The sequence below is a fragment of the Lucilia sericata genome, unplaced genomic scaffold (genome assembly GCF_015586225.1).
Source record: "Lucilia sericata isolate MDLA Ls3-8-SP2 unplaced genomic scaffold, ASM1558622v1 Contig000254F_arrow, whole genome shotgun sequence".
NCBI classification, from domain to species: domain Eukaryota; kingdom Metazoa; phylum Arthropoda; class Insecta; order Diptera; family Calliphoridae; genus Lucilia; species Lucilia sericata.
Window position 1 is genome coordinate 59072 of NW_023994280.1, and position 23452 is coordinate 82523.

At 31.8% G+C, this 23452-nt stretch overlaps 1 protein-coding gene across 3 annotated transcripts; it reads left to right on the forward strand.

Annotated features, from left to right (window-relative positions):
- Positions 1-98: 98 nt before the first annotated feature.
- Positions 99-21249, forward strand: LOC119602800 (protein melted). Of its 3 annotated transcripts, XM_037954520.1 has the most exons (12): positions 102-794; positions 15509-15772; positions 15841-16092; positions 16585-17297; positions 17365-17717; positions 17790-18014; positions 18069-18493; positions 18559-18805; positions 19072-19241; positions 19309-19437; positions 20399-20680; positions 20744-21249. In XM_037954520.1, the coding sequence occupies exons 2-12, from the start codon at positions 15668-15670 to the stop codon at positions 20999-21001; spliced, it is 3159 nt and encodes a 1052-aa protein (XP_037810448.1). In that variant the 5' UTR covers positions 102-794; positions 15509-15667; the 3' UTR covers positions 21002-21249. The 3 variants fall into 3 exon arrangements, with proteins under 3 accessions (XP_037810446.1, XP_037810448.1, XP_037810447.1); XM_037954519.1 differs by having other exon boundaries at positions 103-794; positions 17790-18493; XM_037954518.1 differs by having other exon boundaries at positions 99-794; positions 17365-18493.
- Positions 21250-23452: the final 2203 nt, after the last annotated feature.

Sequence of the window (23452 nt, forward strand, 5' to 3'; positions counted from 1 at the left end):
AAAATTAAAGATAAAAAATACAGAAATTACACAGGCCTGTTATTTTTTTGCAAATAATCAAATAATACAACAACAAAAAAGCAAAAATAAATAAATTAATTAATCTAGAAACTCACAAACAAAACAAAAAAAGTGAGGTCAACAATATTTTAACAAATTAATACATAAATAAATTTAAAAAAGTAAAAAAAAAATAAAGAATATCTTTAAAACAAGCCATATTTTAACACAAATTTGCAAACGTCAACACAAGTTGTAGACATAAAATTTTAAACAACAAAAAAAAAAGTTTAAACAAAATTGCTTATAACTTGTGAAACTCTTTTTGTTTTGTAACAAAAAAAGTGGTTGGAAAAAAAGTATTGAAAACCCCACCTTTACCGCAAAAAAAAACCAAGCAAAAAGAATTTAACCAGTTTGATATTATCCAAAAACAAGTTTTTTTATAATATTTCTTTCTACTTCAAAAAGGCCTCGTGGTCTTCCATAACGTATAACAAAATATATATATGTACAACCAATGAAATAAATATATGTAATATAGTAGTTATATACATATCTACAATACAAATAAATCTTGTATCTTTTGTACTGTATTCTGTACTCGTCGTCATCGCCTTACTCTTCTGGCTCGGACTCTGTTGCTGATGATCTTTTTTTTGGTTTTATTGTTTTCGTTCAAACCAGTTAAAATAAGAAGAAACTGAAACTAAAATCTATGAAAAGAAACATGTTTCCTAAACAAACATCTACAACAAAAGCAATAAATACAACAATAACACCATAAAAAAATGGTAAGTACCCGGAATTGCTAACGGTAAATTCATCTTCACTTATTTTTGTGATCGTGTGTAACTACTACGTTTACACCAACTACTGCCAAGACTGCATGTGTACTGCATGCATTCACTGAGACAGTCACTCTTCACTCACTCACTAACTCACTTACTGTTTCGAAACAGAATTATTTGTCTTGAATAGTGATGGTGTTATGCAGTTGTTGTTATTACACAAAAAAGATCGACAAAGATTTTATTTATATAGACAATTTATGGTTGCACAAACAGGGTTGTCGATATGTTTGGGTTTTAGAGGAAATTCTCAACAGGTCTTAAAGGGTTATTTTATATTTTCCCTTTTCCAAAATTTCCACATCACTTTTCGTTCTATCGTTAAGTTGGATCCACTTGGAGGATCCAAATTCATGTTTTCAATTTCAGTCTTAAACATTTAACTAAATTTTTCTAGACTCTAATGAAATCCACCATAAAGATCCAGATAATTTCTATATCTATCGCAATGTTGATATCAGTTATGGTTGTACAAGCAGTTTTTAGGTTTTAGAGTAATTCTCAAAATGTTTTAAGAATACAAGATCTTCCAGGGTTTCTCTGAAGGAAATTTCCGAAATGGACACTTGGGCGATCTAAAATCATATCTTCAATTTCATTCTTAAACATTTTAACTAAATTTTTCCAGACTGTAACTAAATCTACTATAAAGATCCAGATCGTTTCTAGATCTATTGTAAAGTTGAACAAGCAGGGTTGTCAATATGTTAAGGTTTAAGAGGAACTTCTGAAAAGAATGCATTTATATTTCCTCTTTCGAAAATCTTACAGGGTTTCTCTTAAAAAAAATTATGAAATTTTTGAAGAGCGAATGAAATTCACTATGAAGATCCAGATGACTTTTAATTCCATCGTTAAGTTGACATTTTTCACCTGGACTATGAACCAAAGAATGGACATTTGGACGATCTATTTCAATTCTTAAAAATTTAACCAAATTTTTCCAGACTATAACGAAATCCACATGAAAGGTCCAGCTCGTTTCTAGATCAATCGTAAAGTTGACATTAGCTATGATTGCACAAGCTGAATTGAGGTTTTAGAGGTTATTCGAAATTTTCCTAGACCAAATGGAATTTACTATAAAGATTCAGATCACTTTTAGATCCAACGAAAGTTGAAACGGACTTAGAAACGATAGGATCAACACTGGGACGATCCAAATTCATGTTTTCACTTTCAGTCTTTAATATTTAATCAAATTTTTCCAGATTCTACTGAAATCCGCCATAAAAATCCAGATCGTTTCTAGATCCATCGTAAAATTTATACCTTTAAAATGCTGTAGTATGCGAAATGTCAACTACTAGATTACCCAGATTCTTTTTCCTACTTAAGCTTATAAGAATTAAAAAAATATTCCATGTCACCGAAGAGATCGCTGCTAGATCGAAGTCAAATTGCCTTTTTTTTAATGACTTAGTAATCAAAACACCGTCTCTTTATAAAAAAGTTAGTAATCAAGCTCTTCCAATCAGGCTTTCCAACATCATTACTTCTTTGTCTCAGCAACCTCATTCCCATTAACAACAATGAAGAATTAAGTAGACCTGATCGAATTTTCGATTCATTACAGGTCAGCAACTAAGATCTTCAAAACACTTTTTTTGAATCTATCTTTATAACAGAGATCAATAGCAGATTATCGTTATGATTAATGTTTTCGAATGCTCAAGGACTTCAAGTTTAGTCTCCTAAACATTCATGCAAAAAATAAGTACTACAGTTTGGTTGACAAGGATATTGATTAACACACCTTTATCCAAAAGTTCCAGGATCTTCTTAACTATATCTATTAATATCTCTCTAATTAGATGTACAAAAATCGACATAAACTTTAGTCTTTGAGGTGACTCGTAAAGCCTCAAATAGGATCAAGCTTAATATCCAATAGTGCAACAGTATGAACTATTTCGAGGGAAATAGCTTTTCCATGATTGGTATTTTAGAATGCTCAGTGACCTCAAGTTTAGTCTCCCAAACATTCATGCAAATCGAATTCGCATTTCCGACATTATCAGCTCTTAGACTCAGCAACTCACTATGCTGAGGTTTGGTTGACAAGACTTTTAATTAATACAACTTTATCCGAAAGTTCCAAGATCTTTTTGACTATATCTAATAGTTCTCTAATTAGATATACGAAAATCGACTTAAGCCTTTAAGGTGACTCGTAAAACCTCAAATAGGATCAAATTGAAGCACAAGAACAATGATCCAATAGTTCAACAATATGAACTATTTCGAGGAAAATAGACTTTCCAACACCTTCTCTCTCTTTCCTCAAACAAAGCAACCACTTTATCATAAAAACAAATTGATACCAATGACATTAATCATTAATGATCTAAATTTATAGGTTTTGCAATTATGTGAATGCACATATTATGAAGAGTCAATACTATCTTTGAAGATTGTTTTTCTGAAAATTGTGATTCACTTAAGAAAATTCTAAAAAATCCCACATTTCCCAGAATACTCCCGCTAAGTGGAAACTCTGATCTTACATTATTTCTTTTTTATTATTATTATTATTATTTTGTTTAAAGCCAGTTTTTGTTGTTGTTGATATCTTTTGTTATGATGTTTTTTGTCGATTTTGTTGTTGCTGTTGTTTTTATAGTGTGAGCTAATACCACCAACAAAACTCTTCTTATTACTTATTCTACCCAAAACACAAACTATACTATAGTTTTCTCTTTCTTTCTGGCAATTTCAATCATAATCATAGTCGTGCAATACACAAATAAGCATTATTTTCGTTTTGTTTTTATTATTCTAACAAAAAAAAAAAATATATAAAAATAAAATTAGAAAAAAAAACTTAACTGTTTAGATAAACAGGTAAAAATCTAATTTTTACCAACACAAACGTGACAGACGTTGAAATGCTCTTTCATTTTTAAGAGATGAACTTCACTTCTCTTAGGAGTTGAGTAAGGAGAAGATCTTAATTTATCTCTCTTTTAAACTCTCTTTTAACTGGTATTTTATAGTTTAGCAATATTCTTATGGATAAAATAGTTTTTCTCTAAAAAAAATCAAAGTGACTCTTTTATTTTCAAAATACATACATGTTTTTAAGAGCACAAACATAAAATTGCAAAAATATATGTAAATCTGCAAAAGATTTAAATGTTGCGTTTTTAGCCATCAAGTCTAGCTCATGTGTGAAAGATATAATTAAGAATGTTATGGATTTAGGTCGACTTTAGAGGTAGCTACTAAGTTTTTAAATAGTTCTGCTCTCTAAGCTCTATTATGATACAGAATCCCGAGAAAGGAATGTAATTATATTTCCTTTACACCAATAAAGCCTTTACACTAATAAAACCTCCTTGTCCTAATTGTGACCGTTTCTACAGAAATCATTGTAAGGAAGATTCGATCTTCTATCAGGAACAACTCATACGAAAGCCCCCACTGCAATCAAAGAATCACCAAAACATTATCAATGTGCGAATGACTATTTGGTCTGAGCAAAACAGAGTAGTAACCGCGGAATAAAGACTATCCAAGTTAATTTCTTTCTTTATATCTCTCTAACTCTGATAGTTAGAGATAGCTAGTCCATTCATAATATTGGCGACATTTTTGTCAGGGCAGGTTCGAGAGATCCTAAAAATTGACTTCAAAGAGTTGTCTGGAGTTTGCTGATATATATACTAAGGTCTTCTAATAAAGTGGAATTGCGGCAGAGTAGTAGTATTTACTCGGTTCCTCCTCATTGTGACAGTTAATCTCGAAGTTATTTAAGGAAAGATCAATCTTCTAGCACGATCACCAATTATATATTTCTGTCATCACAACTATCAGGAACCCCTCATGCGAAAACACCCACGACAATCAATGAATCACCGAAAAATTATCAATTGCGAACGTATGCGAATGACTATTTGGTCTGAGCAAAACAGAGTAGTAACCGCGGAATACCGACTACCCAAGTTCTTTCTTTATCTCTCTCTCTCTCTTTTTCTCTGATAGTTTGAGATAGCCAGTTCATTCATAATATTAGTGGCAGTTTTTTCAGGGGAGGTTCGAGAGATCCTTAAAATTGACTTCAACGAGTTGTCTTGCGATATAATAAATTCTTCTAATAAAGTGGGATTACGGCGATAATGCTCAAAAAAGTCATTGAAAGGAAGTTTCAATCATCTAGCATGATCACCAATTGTATATTGCGTCATCACAACTATCATCAGGAAACACTCATGCGAAAGCCCCCACAGGAATTAATGAATGACCAAAACATTATCGATAGCGAACATGTGTTCGAGAATGACTATTTGTCCTGAGCAAAACTGAGTAGTACCAGCGGAATACCGACTACCCAGGCTCTTTCTTTCTTTGTCTCTCTCTCTATCTGAAAGTGAAAGTAGACGTCCAGTCATTCGAAATATTGGCAGTTTTGTCAGGGCAGGTTCGAGAGATCCTACAGAAGTCGTTGAAAGGAGAGTAAGATCACCAGTAATCACTTTTGCCGTCATCACTACTATCTGGAACTAACTACTCCTGCGAAAGCCCTACTGCAATCACTGAATGACCAAAGCATTATCGATAGCGAAATTCTGGTCGACGCGGTATTCTGACTACCCAGTTAGTTTCTCTCTCTCTCTTATTCGCAATATTGGTGGTAGTTTTATCAGGTCAGCTCCAAATTCTACAGATTCTTAAAATTGACTTCAAAGAGTTGTCTGGAGGTTGCTAATATAAGTACATATAGACTAAATACTTTTTCCAAATTATCGGCGACTACACTTTATGAGGCGACCAACTAACTTCGCTAGCAATCGATTATTGAAGTTAGTTATTGTGAAAGGAGGAGGTCTCCATCGGGTCTGTTGCTAGTTCCTTTACCAGTACCTTCCTATGGTGGGAATCTTTCAAACTAATGTTCACAATTATTGATACGTTCAATTCTACATCAATATATCGATTAGAGGTCTCTTTAATCACATAGGTCACTTTCTAAATTTGCCGTCTAAAGACTTTACTTTTTCGAAGAGGTAAGAAACACTTTGAGGGTCGGTTTTTTTCTGATTCCTCTTCTCTTTTAAGTGAACATTTAAGAACACTTCTGCTAACCACTTACCCAACTAAGTGCTCAATATATAGAATCATGTTGTAACCAAAGAAGGTCCCAATTTTTTTTTTAAGATAAGTTCATAAAATTCGGTAATGAGAGCTTTTATAACTTTAATTTATAATAGAACATCTAAAACTTAACTACAGTTCTTATTGCCTCTGCAATATGCAGGACGTCTTTGACCCTCAAATCAAATGTAACTGTCCTGCAAGGGATTTGGGAAATCCAGCAGTTTTATATTCCAGTATGTGATGGAATTCAAGCGATTTGAAATCGACCGATTTGATGAATTTCGATTGAGGAATTGAATTGATTGCATTCTTTTTTTAAGATTAGCTGGAGAGGGACCACTTTCCCATAGTTGGATGACGTAGAGGCATATTGATTAAAAAGAAATGCAGATGTGTAAGTCGTGCCCTGCTAAACAATCTGTCAGTATCGAGTTGGGATCTAAATTATGTTGATCTCCCATCAGAATTATCTGTAGTTTTACTTGATTTGTAATGATTTTTCTTCTTTTTCTTTAAACATTCAAAAATTGACGAATCGAGTACTAATTGTCTGAAATCGAAGGAATCGTTCAGACCTTTACATACTCAGTGTAGGGTACACTCATAACAATAACTAGCCTTTGGTAAAACATGTATTATTTTTCTTACTCGATTTTTTTTTTTTGTTATTTTGTTACTGTCGATTTAAACCAGTTCTATTAGCCAACAAAACAACGAAATCTACCAACAACAAAACGAAAAAAAGAGGCAACAGCACCACACAGACCACAAATATCAAGTCTAAAAAACAAACGGTACACACAACACATCGCTCTGAGGGGCTTTAATTAAAAATTCAGTCTTAAACCAACGCGAAAATATTAAAGTTGTTTGAATTTCGATCTTAACTAAAACGAAAAAAAAAAACTTAGAAGAAGACAAGAAACTAAAATGTTACAAATTAAATGCTAGTAATTATTAAGATTTATTTATTATTGTTATAACGAGTGTTAAAAGAACAATTTTTAAATTAATGATAAAAACTTAAAAAAAACACAACAAACTAATAAAAATTAAAACAAAATTAAAAACAAACAAAAGTGTAACACTATTAATCACTATTTCAAATTCAAATATTTATTGGAAAATAGAAGAAGAAGAAACAAATAACGACGACGAAGTTTTAAAATCTAAGTAGAAATAATGGAAACGTGTTTCTAGAAAAACTAACTAAATTAAAACAGAGAAACGTAGTCTAACAAAAAAAATCAGGGGAAAACAAAAAAAAAAAAAGACATAAAAACCAAACCAAAAGGGTAATTGACCTAAATTATATGTAGATTTAAGTTAAATGAAACAAAAAACAATACAATTTATTATAAACTTAATGGCAACGGTGAACCAACCATTCATTCATTCATTCATTGTTCACTCAACGTTCCAGCGACCGTTTGATTTTAAAACAGTGTGAAAGTTTAATCTTAATAAAGTGTTGCTGCTGCTTATGATGATGATGATGACGACAACCTGGTCTAGAGCCATTCAATATGATCGTTGATCATCATCCACATTTAGTTATTTGTTGACAAAACTGTTAAATTTTCTCGTTGTGACTATTTAATTTTTTTTTTATCTTTATATCGTTATATGTAGGTTTCTTAACGTTTTATTTATGATCATGTTTATTATTTTATTGAATTTATATTTGTTGTTAATCTTGTTTGTTGCTGTTGGTTTTTTAAACAATAAATTAAATACTTGTGGTAATATGAGAGTTTATTTTTTCTTGATTTGTTATTTTGTATTTCCTTATATTCAATCTCAGGTTTTTTTTCTCTCTTTAACGTTTTTCTTCATTTTCTAATGCAAAACAACAACCGGAAGTTTATGTTAATTTTTTTAAAAATATATTTCTTGTTTTATGTGATTGTGAGTTTGTTTTTTTCTTGCGTTTTTTAATAATTTATGTTAATAAAAAATTTTTACAAAAATGTTTGTTATATTGCATGCTTGCAGTGACTCGGCTAATGTCTTTTTTTTTGCATTATAAATGCATAAAACATTTTTATATTTAATATTTTTTGCTTTTTTTTATAAATTTCTTTTGCACTTTATTTAGCTACATATAAAAAATCCTGATATTCAACCATTTTATTACCGGTTTTTCGTATTATTATTGTTTTTTCCTTTGGTTTAAACTCGTCTCTGTTAAAATGTTGCCAGATATATAATACATACATATGAGATTATAAAACCTAGTAAATAACTTGGGCAAAAGGAGAAATTTCTGAACAATTATATTTATAATCCGAAACAGATTTAGATTCTTCAAGCTCTTGGTTGTTTGACGCACAAACAGTCAATAACTGAAAAATAACTGATCCACATTGTTTTTATATTTCCGAGAGTAATATATCTAGCTGTCTGAAATCTTAGTAGAACATTATGTTTAGAACCAGATAACTGACCTTCAACACTGGTCAGTTGCCAACAAATATATTTCTCTTAGCAGCTAGAGCAGGACATTCGTAACGAAGATGGATCACCGTTTCTTCCTTTTCTCTGTCTTTGCATTTACAACAGTATTCAATGAAGTATAACCCAAGACGACTTGCAAGTTTACATAGAACCCAATTTCCTGTCTAATAGTATCTCTATTTTCTTCGGTTCTGATCATGCATGTATGTATAGGTTGCGTAACATCTAGTATCCTCTTAATTTTTTCTATTAATTCGAACAAATACTATTTATTTCAAGCTCTCTCTCTCAGAGAGAACATTTTGTAAATCGTCAAGAACAGGAACACTGAACTTTCAGACTCTATAACATTCTTAAAAATGGCTTTGTCCATAACACAGCGATTACACTTGTATATACTGATTAACTAATTAATGGCATCTATAAATGAGGTGGCAAGACATTTAATCACAGCTCAGGAATGAAAATATATGAGAATTAACGAGGAATTTGTTGGCACGCCTCTCTCGATCTGTTAATGTTGCAAATCCATCAAGTAAGCGAAACACTTGTTCAAAGAGAACACACTGTGGAAAATTTGATATGAACAGAGTAAGCCCTGGATACCCTGACAAGGAAGGAAAATTCAATGGTATCACTTGTATAAAATGCCTTACATCTATGACCATACATCTAGCACAATTCTCATCAAAAATATCCGACAAACTCACTCTAGGTATACGGGTGGGTCAGTTCCATATACCTCTACGTTAATCATGTATCATATACATTTGACACCAACTCGTTTACAAAGGTTAGTTCTACAGTCAATCCTCAGTGGGGTATCTGTTGTCTCGCCAACAGCAACAGTCCTTTAAAGTACGTTATCATCTCGCAAGTTTAAACCACAGCCACCACGTGTAGGTACCCTGAAGGAACCTCTCCATTAAGAGGGACAAGACAAAGTCCGAATCGCTGCCCTGTGGGCTACCGGTTCCCGTGGTACCAGATTATAAAGCTCCCTGGCTCGACACCAGTTCAAAACTTTCCAAGGAAAGGCCGAGGATACATTTGTAAACCTGGTAGACTAGAGGTATTGGTAGCACCTCCGGATTCCAATAACACCAAGATGGGGAAGATCAACAAGGTAGCATGCCTCCTGAGGAGGGGGGTGGTAAGGTTGTGTTGTTAATGCACAGAGGGAAAAAGGAATATACACGCCTAGTACCAAATTGACACCAAACTGTTTATAATTTTTCAATACCATCCGTTGTCAAAGTATATACATAGTACGACAACACTATGTAATGTTGACAACATTGCAACAATTCGTTGTCGAAATCTAAATTTTATACACATCCGTTGTCTAAATGTTAACAAACGTGGTAAGCTCACTATTGACAACCAATCCGTTGCCTATAGTGTGAGCTTACCACGTTTGTTAACATTTAGATAACGGATGTGTATAAAATTTAGATTTCGACAACGAATTGTTGTAATGTTGACAACGTTGCGTTATCAAAATTACATAGTGTTGTCGTACATATGCATATACTTTGACAGTTTATGTTATTGAAAAATTATAAACTCTTTGGTGTCAATTTAGTACCAGACCAAAAACATTCAAAAGTCAATTTTATTATTTGCTGATGTATGAGCATTTAGAGCGATTATGTACTATTTCTATAGTTAAAGGAATAAGAATCTGTTTATCTCATTCTTCTCTTCTCCATTTCATATTTTATCATCTCTTTTTCTAGATTAATTTTTCATTTCTTCTTAGATGTTTATTTCTTTAAGCTGGAGGTCCACATCTAACTTTATCGCATTCTACGCGTGGTCCTTCAGCAATAATCTTCTTGACTTACTAAATAATAGTAAGCAGTCCATTATTTCATCTAGCCCTCATACAACCTAATCGCCGATATCGTTCGAAAGATCGATTCGCAAAGATTCGCTCCCTCTTCTCCACTGTTTTTTTGATAATTTGAGATGATCTCCAGACATTTTTCAAATTCTTAAAATTTTTAATACATTTACAGGCCAGATAGAAACTCTAGAGAGTTTCGAAAATCTAAATATTACGAAATAAAAGATCTACTAGAAAACACTATAATATTCCAAATGTGGCAACTCAACCACTACAACCGAGTATATAAATAGCTAATATTATTGTATTAGAGGAGTTTTGTGGTTATTTGCAAAAAATTTTAAATTTGTTGTTATTTTTAATTTATTTATTGTTATTTTATGTATATATATAAAAAACGTCTGTATAAATGCAAAAGTGTATTATCAACAATGCGTGAAAATCTATGGTTAGAGTACAAACATAGTATACAGTATTAAGCAATCTTACTGGTTTGGCTACTTTAATACAGAGACAAGCAGACATGCATGTCTGACATGTGATCACAGACGAACTGACTAACTAACTAACTCCTCATCTAAACATCCGTTCATATGCTAATCGTAAAGACATACAGGCTGGACTAGTTTTCCATATATACACACACTGAAAGGCTATATTATTTAAAAAGTTTTACCAGTTTGAAGCATACGATAAAAATGTCTAGCATTAAAACATATTCACTTTAATGACAGTTGCTAGTGAAAGCTTAGATAAAAAGGATATTTAATAATAATTACAATTTCATTTGGTTATTAAAGGTTTTTTTTAACTTATGCAATTGCTTAATATTGAATAAAAATATTTAATAAGTTCACCTGTAAACTTTTGAATTAATTGTAAATGTCACTTGAATATTTAAATGTACAAGTGGATATATAGTATTTGAGTATAATCCCTAATGACGACAATAAATTTAAAGCAAAAAAAAATTAAAATATTTTTCAATATTGCAAAATATATGTATGTCTATTGTATATATAATGAAAACTATAACAACAAATTTTAAATGTTAGAAACAAAACAAAAAATAATAATAATATTGTAGTGCAAAATTATTAATTTATTGCTTAACACATATACACCATTTCCAATTGTATTTTAATATAATTTATTAAACTTTAGATTTTAATAGTTTTAAACTTCCCAAGTGAAGTAAATGGTGCAGAAATATTAATAGAAAAAATTAAATAATAATTTAAAATAACATTTCATTTGTACTTTGAGTCATCCTTTTTAAAAGAAAAAGTTTTATAATAATGTAACTTCTCTATTAGAAATAAACAGAAAAAATTCAGTTTTTATCAGTTGTTGTTATGCAGTAATATTTTCGTGAAAACATTAATTTGTGCAGAGAGTTCAGTCGGCGATCAGTGATATTTAATCGATAACAGATTAAGATTAACTAAGATCTGGCAATATTTTGACAAAAAATTTAGCAATCCATAAATCTATAATATATTTTAAATAAGAGTTAATACGAAAAGAATCAAGGATAAGTAATTACACAGAGGGAAAAAGAAATATACACGCCTGGTACCAAATTGACACCAAAGAGTTTATAATTTTTCAATAACATCCGTTGTCAAAATATATATATACGTACGACAACACTATGTAATGTTAACATTGCAACAATTGGTTGTCAAAATATAAATTGTATACACATCCGTTGTCTAAATGTTAACAAACGTGGTAAGCTCACTATTGGCAACGGATTGTTTGTCAGTTAGTGAGCTTACCACGTTTGTTAACATTTAGACAACGTTTGTGTATAAGATTTAGATTTCGACAACGAATTGTTGCAACGTTGTCAACATTACATAGTGTTGTCGTACGTATGTATATACGTTGACAACGGATCTTATTGACAAATTATAAACAGTTTGGTGTCAATTTGGTACCAGGCGTGTATATTTCTTTTTCTCTCTGTGTACAATCTCCAATAATTAAGTGTTACTTTCAGAGGAATGGATAGATCAATGATCACTAAAATTTTAAAACAGTTTCATACGACAAACAATTGAAGAATGGATAAACGATATGCAATCCAAAATCCTTGAAGTTTAAACAGTCTTTGATTAATCGTTTAATCGATATAAGGATATCGTTTTTCTTTAATCGCACAATTTCAACTTAATTTTGAAAGCAAACAAGCAAGAAATTTTAAATATATTTAATTAATTATAAAAAAAACTCGATGTATGATCTATCGGGATTTCCAACTAGGACTCAGCTAAAACTCATACTCAGATTTTGTCCAACATTTTGATTGTTTAGTCAAGAAAAACATGTCAATTTGAGGTCAGTGATCTTGCCCAAGTGTTTTTTTTTTTACACATTTTGACCAAATTTTGTGATTGTATAACTAAGCGGATCGATTTGCGATCGGTGATCACTCATATTATGAATCAAAAATGTATATTTGAAAGAAAAATATTTGTTAAGGTATTTTTAGACTACAATACTGAGTATTAATACTTGTCAAGAATATTTGTATCATAATACAATTTACTAGTCTAAATATAATTTGTAATTTGATTTTCAAAAATATTACTGATTTTTTTGGCATACGGTCGGTATTCATAAATTTTTTAAAACAATTCAAAACCTTTTTATTTTCAAACGTATTCGGTATGTATTTTATAAATACAATAAAAAACAAACAAAAAGTGTAAAATACATTAAAAATAAGAACGAAAAGTGCATAAATAATTGAAAATTGGATAAAAAATATTACAAATGTTATAGTGTAAACATAAAATGTATTTTTCAGATTGATTTTTTGAAAATGCGAATTATTTTCATAATATTTTTAATTTGAAGTGTGTTAATACTCAGTATTGTAGTCTGAAAATACCTTTAATATCATTTAATGCAAGATCATGATATTGCGATCACTCACATTTTTAACCAAAATCACAACATTTAAATTGAAAGATGAAGTTCAATCAGTCGTGTTTTTCAACACTCAGACTTTTTGGTGAGAAAAACCGATCGATTTGAGATCAGTGATCTCGACAATGGTTCTTTTTACTAAAACTCACAATGTCATTTTGACTAACTTTGTGATTGTTTACTTGAGAAAATCAGATCGATTTGCGATCAGTGATCACTCCTGTCTTCGATCAAAAATGTATATTTAAAAGGAAAATATTTGCTAATAAGATTTAATGAAGGATCATGATCACTCACAAATTTTAAATTGAAAGATAAAACTCGATCAATCGTGTTTTCCAATTAAACTCACACTCTGATTTTGTGCAACTTTTTGATGGTTTAATCGATTTGAGGTCAGTGATCTCGCCCAAGTGTTTTTTTAATTAAAACTCAAAATGCGACCAGTGATTTAATACAATTCATGTGATATTGCGATCACTCACATTTTTAACCATACTTTAATATGAAAATATCAAATTCTGTATAAATCTCTAAATAAGTTTGTTAAAGAAGCATAATATACGACTACTAAATTTTTGATAACTGGGTTAACGAGTCTTGAAAGCAAAAGAAACTATGATCACTGATCACTCATATTTCTGAACAAAAACATAGTGACAAGTGATTTTCTTCAATGGAAAATCTTAAATTCTACAGAAATTTTTTAGAAGAAACTTTTAACTGAGAAAAGTAAAGCATGATCTACGATCATTCAATTCTTAATATCGATTTGTGAAATCGAAAAGCATGTACGATCACTAAAATTTTTAACAAAAAGCATACTTTTTACTAGAAGAAGCTCCAAAAATCTCAAGAGCCTTATTCATAAACTTTTATTATAGGTTTATAAAACAAATTTTCTATAAACCTTTGATAAATCTTTATGTATAAGATGCCAAATCTATAATTTTGAATAAAGAAAGCCAACTTGAACTGTGATAATTTAAAAGCTTTTAATTGAGCAAAATTGCTTGATCGGCAATCTCTAACATTTCGAACGAGGAAGTTCGAAAATCTCAAATCTCACTCATATTTTTAAACAACATAGATTTCAATTCTTTAATCTGCAATAAAACAACATTTCATTTGAAAATATAATCTCTAGTAAACATAATTGTAAAAATTATCAACTTTATTAACTATTATCTCATATAATGGTTTAAAGACATATATTTTTATCAGTGTATCTAGGGAATCCCCACGTAAATGTTTAAAAAACAACTACATATGTATAATTAAAACAAATATAACGGAATTCAAATAATATTGACATTGTTTACAAAAGAATTTCATTACCTCAGCAAAATAAAAACTAAAGAATGCAAATTAAAAACTAAAACAGACAAAAGAATTAAGTGCAAATTCATTTTACAATTTTCTTGTTTGTTTTTGCAACACAATTCAAAAAAGTAGTGGTAAATGAAGAAGAAGATGTAGTGCAAGTTAATGTCTATAGACAAAACACAATTAGATAACAAAAAAATCTTAAAGATAACACAACAAAAGAAACAAGCCATAGACTAAAGTAAAAGACAGACAGACGGTTTGACTAACAGAACAAAAGTCAATTTGATCATATAAAAGTGTTGACAATTTTTGCAAAACGATCACTTCGGAACAAAAGAGGTAAAGAGTGTGGTAAACATGTTAAATACAAATATTTTCGATTCTTTATTTTTCGAACAAAACAATTTATTGTTCTTTTGTCAATTTCCAGTAAAATCTGTAGCCTGTCACAGCGATAAGATAAAAAAAACATAAAAATTTACACCAAACATTCATCTAATGAAAATGTTTCACAATTGCCAGACAGACACTTTGATTGTTGGTAATGACAAAAATAAAAAAATTGGCAAAACTCCAAACGAAACATTAACATGAAAGAACAACAACAAAAAAGCCAATAATTATAACTATGTACAACAAGATGATGATATTGACAATGAACAAGATCATCAACAATGATCAAGAACAAATACAAATACTAATATTGTTGTGTATTCGCATAAACCTACAACAAAAAAAAACACTCGATCAAATGGTTTTTTAAACTGATATTAAATAGAACCGTGAGAATTTTTTTTTAATTTCATTTTGCCACTATTTATTTTTGGTACTTTTCTTACAACAACAACAACTACACATTAAAATTGAATTGAAAAAAAATGCCGTCATTTATATTTAGAAAGACATAATTTAAAGAATGTTTTATATCTTGCAAATACATGTTTTACTTTTTACTCATTTTTTTTTTTGTATTTATTTTTTCTTTTAGCAAATTTTAAAAAGAATTTCTTGATATTAAGAGAGAAAAAGTGTTAAAAAAAGAGTAACACATTCCTACAACTCTCTCTTAACTAAACAAAGAGCACTTGTTTTATAGCAAATTGAGTCTATCGAGAGTTAAAGAGAGAAAGAGAGAGAGTTTAAAAAAATGCATGAACTGTTGACAAAAGTACTCTCGAAACGTGATCTATCCAGAGCTGGTGATTTATTTTCTGTGCCAGACAATGATATTGTCAATGATATCTCAGAAGTGGTGAGTATTTCTTGGAAATTTCACAGGAATTTCAAAATATTTTTTTTTCTTTTTATTTCTTTTTACAGCTCTCCGACATAAACGCCATTATTTCGTTGGCAGACTATTTAAAAAACAATAATGATCAGTCGGTGGTTGAGATTTGTGTTACACGAGTTTTATCCTGCATACGTGAAACGAAGACAGCGCAACGTTATTGCAGCGCCCTGATCGATTTACTTAAAACCTGTTTACTTTGGAATCTCCAGCCTAGCGGTAGCAGTAAAGATGATCCTCCACATGCGAAAATTGCGGCCGATATTATATCGAGTATATTTTTGGTAAGTTTTAAAGTTAAAATTCTGAAGATCATCAATCGTTTATAAGCTCGATCCACGATTACTATTATTTCGGTAAAAGGGAATCGATCGAGCGATCGCTGATCGGACGGATCCTCCAAAACAATTACAATTAGAGTAGGATCTCATTCAATGACCATTCTGTCAAAAAAATTGCAAAAGTTATAGTATTTAATAGTGAAAAGTCAATTGGTCGAGTGATCACTGATCGAATAAATTTTCCAAATAGCGTTACAATTACAGAAGGCCCTCGATCCAAGATAACTTCTGACCACAAAATTGGGTTTTTCATACAACAAACTTAAAACATTTCAAATCAACAATAACATTCCAAATCGCATTTAGTCAAAATCACAAGCTTGATCTTTGATCGATCTGTTTTACTCTCGATATTCGCCAGTCGCTTTAAATACTCACAAATATATCAGCCTATTCTAACATGCTTTTAAACACTCCTTTATTCTTTCCTTTCAGAATTACGACAAGAAAGACGTCATGAAATTAGCCCTACCCATGGCTGTACAATTTCTGCCCAAAGGAAATCGTGAACTCTCACGTAACTTAGCAAGTTATCTCTCATTGGCCGCTATCGATTATGCCTATCTGCTAAGTCCCCATATTGATTCCATAATCAATTCCATATTAGCTGGTAATTATGGTCTACTACGTGTACTCTCGCAAATCTATGAAGTGTCACCCGATACAGTGTCACCGCATGCACCCCAGTTAGTAGCACTGCTGCCAGAATGTGATTCTCAAGAAAGACTAGCCGTATTTCAATTGTATCTATTAATAGCACAACGTACACCCTTAGTTTTAGAATCATGCATCTCACCGTTGTGTGAATTTCTCTACGATAGCGAAACAGCGATAACGACAATGCAAATACTATTGAAATTAGCTGAGCAGCGACCATTATTGGTGGCAGAACATTTTGATAAAATACGTTTGGCCACCAAAACCAATCCGAATACGGTGACATTGGGTGCGCAGGTTCTGGCAACGGCGGGACGTACAAATAAGGAAAATGCACAATATGCATTGGATTTTGTTTTAGAACAATTGCCTCATGCCGATAGAACATCACAGGCTGTGCTATTGCAAGAGGCTACAAAATTGTGTTCATCATTTCCCATACTGTTTACGGATAAAGTGTTGGCTTGTGTTAGACAAAAGAATGCTTTAAGGTAATGTTAGCAATTGGTTTCTTTAAATTTAATTTAATTACAAAAATTCTTTTATTGTTGCTTGCAGCCAGCAAAAATTATCTTCTTCAGAGACTAGTGTTGATGTTGGTACCAAAACCTGTGGTGGTGTTACCATAGTCAATCTGAATAGTTCCAACGATCAGACTGCTGCTGCCAACCAACCCACTGCCGCCAAAGCTTCGGGTGTAGTGGTTAATACTTTAGCTGCCAATTCATCAGCTCAACGTTCTACCATTATTAGTGCTGATCCAGCCACTAGCACAACTACCGTCTCAGTGGCTGCCTCAAACTCCCACACTACCACTGGCCGCAGCCATAAAAGCAAACAGAGTCGTAGTAGTCCTAGCAGTCCCAAGGATCCCTATAGGAGAACCATAACCACGGGAAATATAAAAATACGTAAGTTGTTGTTGTCGATATTAATTTTTCCAAATTCAATCAATCTTAACTCTACTACTTTCCTTCTTTCAGCATCATCATCGGCCAACACTACTACTAGCACTCATCCAAATAGTAATCAACCTCCCGCCACATCAACAACAACGGTACCACCAACACCTCCCCATACCGGATACACAAGACGTGTTAAGTTGGGAGATTCACGCAGTACTGGACGCCTACATCCTGCGGGTAATACACATCGTAGTATGACACGCCTAAATGTAGCTGGAGGTTCTGTAGGAGGTTTACACAAAAGTATGACACGTCTTAGTTCTTCACAACATATCAATCAAAATGGTTCTGCTTCAGGTTCAGGTTCCAATACGGCAAACAATTCAACATCCAGTAGTAATGTGGTGGTACAAAGCGGTGCCATATTAAAAACTCCCACAACACCCAATAGTCCAGGCTATGTGACTCCGGTACCGCCGCTAAGCAATAATGTTATTATAACGGGTCACAATAAATGGGGTATACCCTCGACACAGGTAACATCAGGAGGAGTAACGGTAACAACATCACCCACCAAACTAAGACCACAATCACAAGGACCCACTACTTTACTGAATACCAGTACAGCCTTATTGAAATATAGTACCGATGCCCTTAATCAATCTATAGGTTCAATAACATCACCTTCCAATCCGGTTTCCGTACATCATGCCTCTCCAGCATTGCCGCAACAGAATAATGGTAATCAAAAATCTGTGATGAAGTTACCAGTGAATGGAAGTGTAAGTAGTTTTATTATATAGACAAATATTATTAAACTAATTAACTTAATTCTTTACTAAAACAGAGTGATCATGAAGTTATAGTTTCCGGACCCACCACCAATGTTACCCCGCGCCGCAATGACAATACCAGTCGCACTCTATTGAATGCCAATAACAGCATATTAGATCAACGTATGAGTACATTTGAGCCCTACCAGATCATGCGTGATCCGGTGCAACAATTCTGTGAAAAACATTTTACTTCCATAAGCAGTTATATGGATGAGGTATCGCAAATGTTGCCACCACCTACACGTTGCAGTATAGAAGGTAAGGAGAACATTTTGTTAATATTTACACTATTTATAATTGCATGTTTTTTTTTTAATTTGTAATTTGTATTCTTGTTTGTTTTCTTTATTTCAAACTTTCTCATAACTGTTTGTAATCTAAACACACATTTTGTAATTGTTTATTATTATGATAATTGCACCTCTTTGAATATAATATAATTTACTTTCTTCTCAACTATCAATTATCTTTATTTTCTTTTCTTTTCCGTTTCTTCTTCTATATTTTTTGCTTATCCAAACAAGTTTCCAATGAATTTGCAGAGAGGCGTTCGAAAAAAGTAGCCAAGCTACATTTTGCCTGTCAAATCCGTGGTCCCCATTGTCTGTACTCGAAAACCTGTTTTACCATGAGAACACGTAATCCAAAAACCTGGATACATTTAATGTTTTTAGATTTTCAAGTGAGACATTATGTGAGTACTGATCCATTTAAAATAATTAATTTGAAATCTTATTGACATTGGACTATTCCGTTTTTAGGTTAAGGAAAAAAGTGTGCTCAGCACCCGCGAACCAGGCATCAGTAATTTAAAAAATATTTGGCAAATACTCAAGTGTGAAAATCGCAGTTTTACTGAATTAGTCACCAGTCAATTTCCTAGCATAAAGGTAAGTTTAATGACATCTTTAAGGGTTGCAGTATCTCAAGATTATGAAATGTTTTTCTTCATTAACAATCTTGGGAGCATCCACAAGCTTCTCCATCTTACAAGATATCTCGCAGTTCCCACGTAAGATTGCATTGATCTAGTTGTTGGGGTATCTTCTTTGGTCGGCTGTGGCTGCTTTAGGGTTCCACTTTAGCGCTATCCTTGTTATACTGTCTGAACTCTTTGCGGTACTATGACCGTTCCACCTCCATTTCTTAGGTTTTATTTGTGTTAGTATGGGTCCTTGGTTGGTAAGGCTCCAGATATCCGTGTTACAGATATTTTTTGGCCCGAATATTCTGCATATGAATCTGATGGACTTGTTGAATAGCATTGAGTCTGTTGTTTACTTCTGTTTCAGCGCCGCCATTCGTTGTCAATATACTACCTTGCGGCATAAGCTTTCTGGGTACCAGACTGGGTGTCCTTGTTGTATGATATTGTCGGTGCTAATGCTGGTAATGCTCATAGCTTTGATTAGATCTTGCGCGAAATTTTTCAAGGAAAATATCCGATAAAAATTTTCTCTCCGAAGTTATCGCATGTTTTTGTGATTTGCTTACAAATAGAATAACCATAAAGAGCGCGAGAATTTAGGGTCCGAAGATATCGTCAAACATGATATTTTGGCTTCAGACGTCTCTTCAGGTATTTATAAAGTTGCTTCATGCCTTATTTTGAAGATTTTCTGGATTTTGGAGTTTTTCAATTCGACCAAACTAGACTTAATACTTAAGCATTCCTAACGTTACGGCCCAAATGTTTACAAAGCTTTTAAATAGAATATCCAACAAAAGAAACACAACCTATGGCCCGCAGTTTTGGTCAGAATAAAGAACATTTCAAAATAAAATCTAACCAGTTTTAAGGACTTTAATAAGCATTTTCCATTATTATACTAAAATCTTTCTCTATTTTAGGATCGTGAAATTCTCGTCAATGAATTAAGACATTCGGGCTTCCTAGATGTATTCGAAGTCTCAAAGACTGATAAATCTAATCCAAATTGTAATGAATTAGAATACCAATGGGGTTGTTTTCTTTGCAATCATCCCGATAAAGCGGTAGGTTTTCTCAATGGCAGCAATCAACCCATGATCGAGGGACAACTTAAGGAGAAAAAAGGCAAATGGCGTTTGTTTCGAAGATGGCGTACACGCTATTTTACACTGTCGGGAGCACATTTATCATGTAAAGGATCGGTGAGTTAATAAGCAAATAAAACGTTCTTTTATATTTCAATTTAAAATATAATATCTTTATAGAGCGGTGGTGAGAGCATCGATGTCAATCAAATACGTTCCGTTAAGGTATCGCGCGGCGCACGCAATATACCCAAAGCTTTTGAAATTTTTACTGCCGATCAGACTTTAATACTCAAACCAAAAGATGGTAAAAATGCCGAAGAATGGGTACAATGTCTGAGCATAGTGGTGGCTCATTCTCAGGCCCGCGATAATCCACAAACAAAAACCAATAGTTTACCGGCTCGTGGCATGAGCAGTAGTAAACCTTCATTTTGAGATTTTAGACATTTAGAGAATTTAAGTTTTTTATTTTAATTTTTTTTTTAAGTATAAATACTTTATAAAAGTTTTTGTATTTAATTTATCTTTTAATTTAATTATGTTTTTTATACTTTATTTAAACGATTATTATTGATTTAAACTTCAAAGTAGAAAGAAACTTAGAAACTGAACTTAAGTATGTTTGAAGAATTTGTGTACTTAATATTGTTTTGTTTTTAATTTAAGTCGTAATTAAGTTAATATTTTTTAATAGATTTAATGATTATATATTTTTTTTGTAAATTTTTATATTTATTATTATATAATGATATTATTATTGATTAAAAATACACATTTTAAATAAAGACATTTTTATACAATATTTTAAAATTAAAAAAGAACCGGCTGATTGAAATTCTTATAGTGCAGAGAGGGAAAAAGAAATATACACGCCTGGTACCAAATTGACACCAAACTGTTTATAATTGATCAATACCATACGTTGTCAAAGTATATACATACGTACGACAACACCATGTAATGTTGACAACATTGCAACAATTCGTTGTCGAAATCTAAATTTTATACACATCCGTTGTCTAAATGTTAACAAACGTGGTAAGCTCACTATTGACAAACAATCCGTTGGCAATAGTGAGCTTACCACGTTTGTTAACATTTAGACAACGGATGTGTATAAAATTTAGATTTCGACAACGAATTGTTGACAACGTTGCGTTAAAAAATTATAAACTCTTTGGTGTCAATTTGATACCAGGCGTGTATATTTCCTTTTCCCTCTGTGTGGGGATTATAGGTCACAACAACTTGCTAAAGTTATAGGGTTTCACATACATAAATTGATTTAACTAGAACAGATATCTACCCCTAGAGAACCAATCAAAGGAACAGTGCTTCATCAGTTCGTGATTTGCTTAAATGCAAGTACTACTCCTAGAAGTTATAGGAACCAGTCTCGATTTTGAATACAACGCCAACTGAGTTTGTAATTAGATTTAATTTATTAATTTTTCTAAACTTTTAATTTCCTCTTGTCTCAACAAATTAATTATATACGCCAATAGTAAAGTCCAAAGTTCATTAAGCCAAAAACGTAATAGATTTTTTTTAAGAAATTATTTTTGTCAAAAAAGAAATTTGTTTTAAAAATAAAGCAAACATATTTTTAATTACATTTATTGCAATAAATCAGATATTTCTTGATAACAAAAAGAATACAAATTAATTTTTTTATTAAGACATCATAACAAAGTGTCAATAAAAGACCTAATATTGCGAAAAAAATATAAATTCAAACAATCATTATCAGCAATTAAATAAAATTTGTCTACTTCATAAAAGAAAATTATAGCAATAAAAAGGTGTGGCTCTAGATATTTAGAGTACAAGTTAAAATAGTTCTTTTTATAAATATGTATAAAGATTATATTGGCTATAATAGATAGATTACGTTAATAATACTATAATTTCATAATCGTTATAGACAAATCATGAAATAGATTTTATAACATTTATAAGGAAGAAATCATGCATAAATTTCCATGAAAATATATTATATCGGTATCTTTTTTAATTATCATTGTGAAGAATATAATTTAATAGTTAGTTATTAAATTATTTCTTTTCCTTAGCATTTTTATGCTGAATAATGTTATTTATAAAACTAATATAATTGGGTACTTAACTCACAGAAAGTGATAAAAATAAATTTGTAAAGATTTGCCATGAAAAGTGTTTGAAAATGTTGTAAATTGTTAAATTTTAATCATTCCAAAGTGAAATATTTTTGATCCAGAAATTAAGAAGTACTAGTTCTTGGCAAAAACTTTTTGGAAATGTCGGAGAAAGAAACTGAAGTTGCTGCCCGTTTAAGATATTATTCAGAAACTCTTCATCAATTTGGCGCAAAAAGCTCGCTGATTATAGTTTCACATTCTAGCGGCATAAGACTTTTCTGGTGTAATTTGTTAAGCAAAATCGCCTAATTTAAAGTCTCAGGGCAAAGGCTTTGTCTTTCAGAAAATATCTTGCAATAGTGCAATAACTGAGACCCAGAAGTTCAGCAATAACGGCATGACTTATTTTTTTTTTTTGGACTGCTGAAGCTAGGAATAGAGATTCTGGATTCCAATAAATATTCACTTACGACACTTAACATATTTACCCCAGCAATAATATATTTGACAAGATCGGTTGATTCAACCAAACTATACTTGAAATCAAGGAACAAAGGTTTTGGAACTTTTAAATAATAAGAGTGTCAGAATTGAGGACCCGAAATTGTCGATCAATTTATGTTTTAAAGTATTTCTTAGAGACCTCCGGTAGGTTAGTGGTTATTGTTCTAGTCTGGTAGACCGGAGGTGGTGGGTTCGATTCCCACCTGAGGCACTGGTTAAGGAGCGCACAACAGGCCCGATAGAGGCCTGGGTATATGTCTGCGGA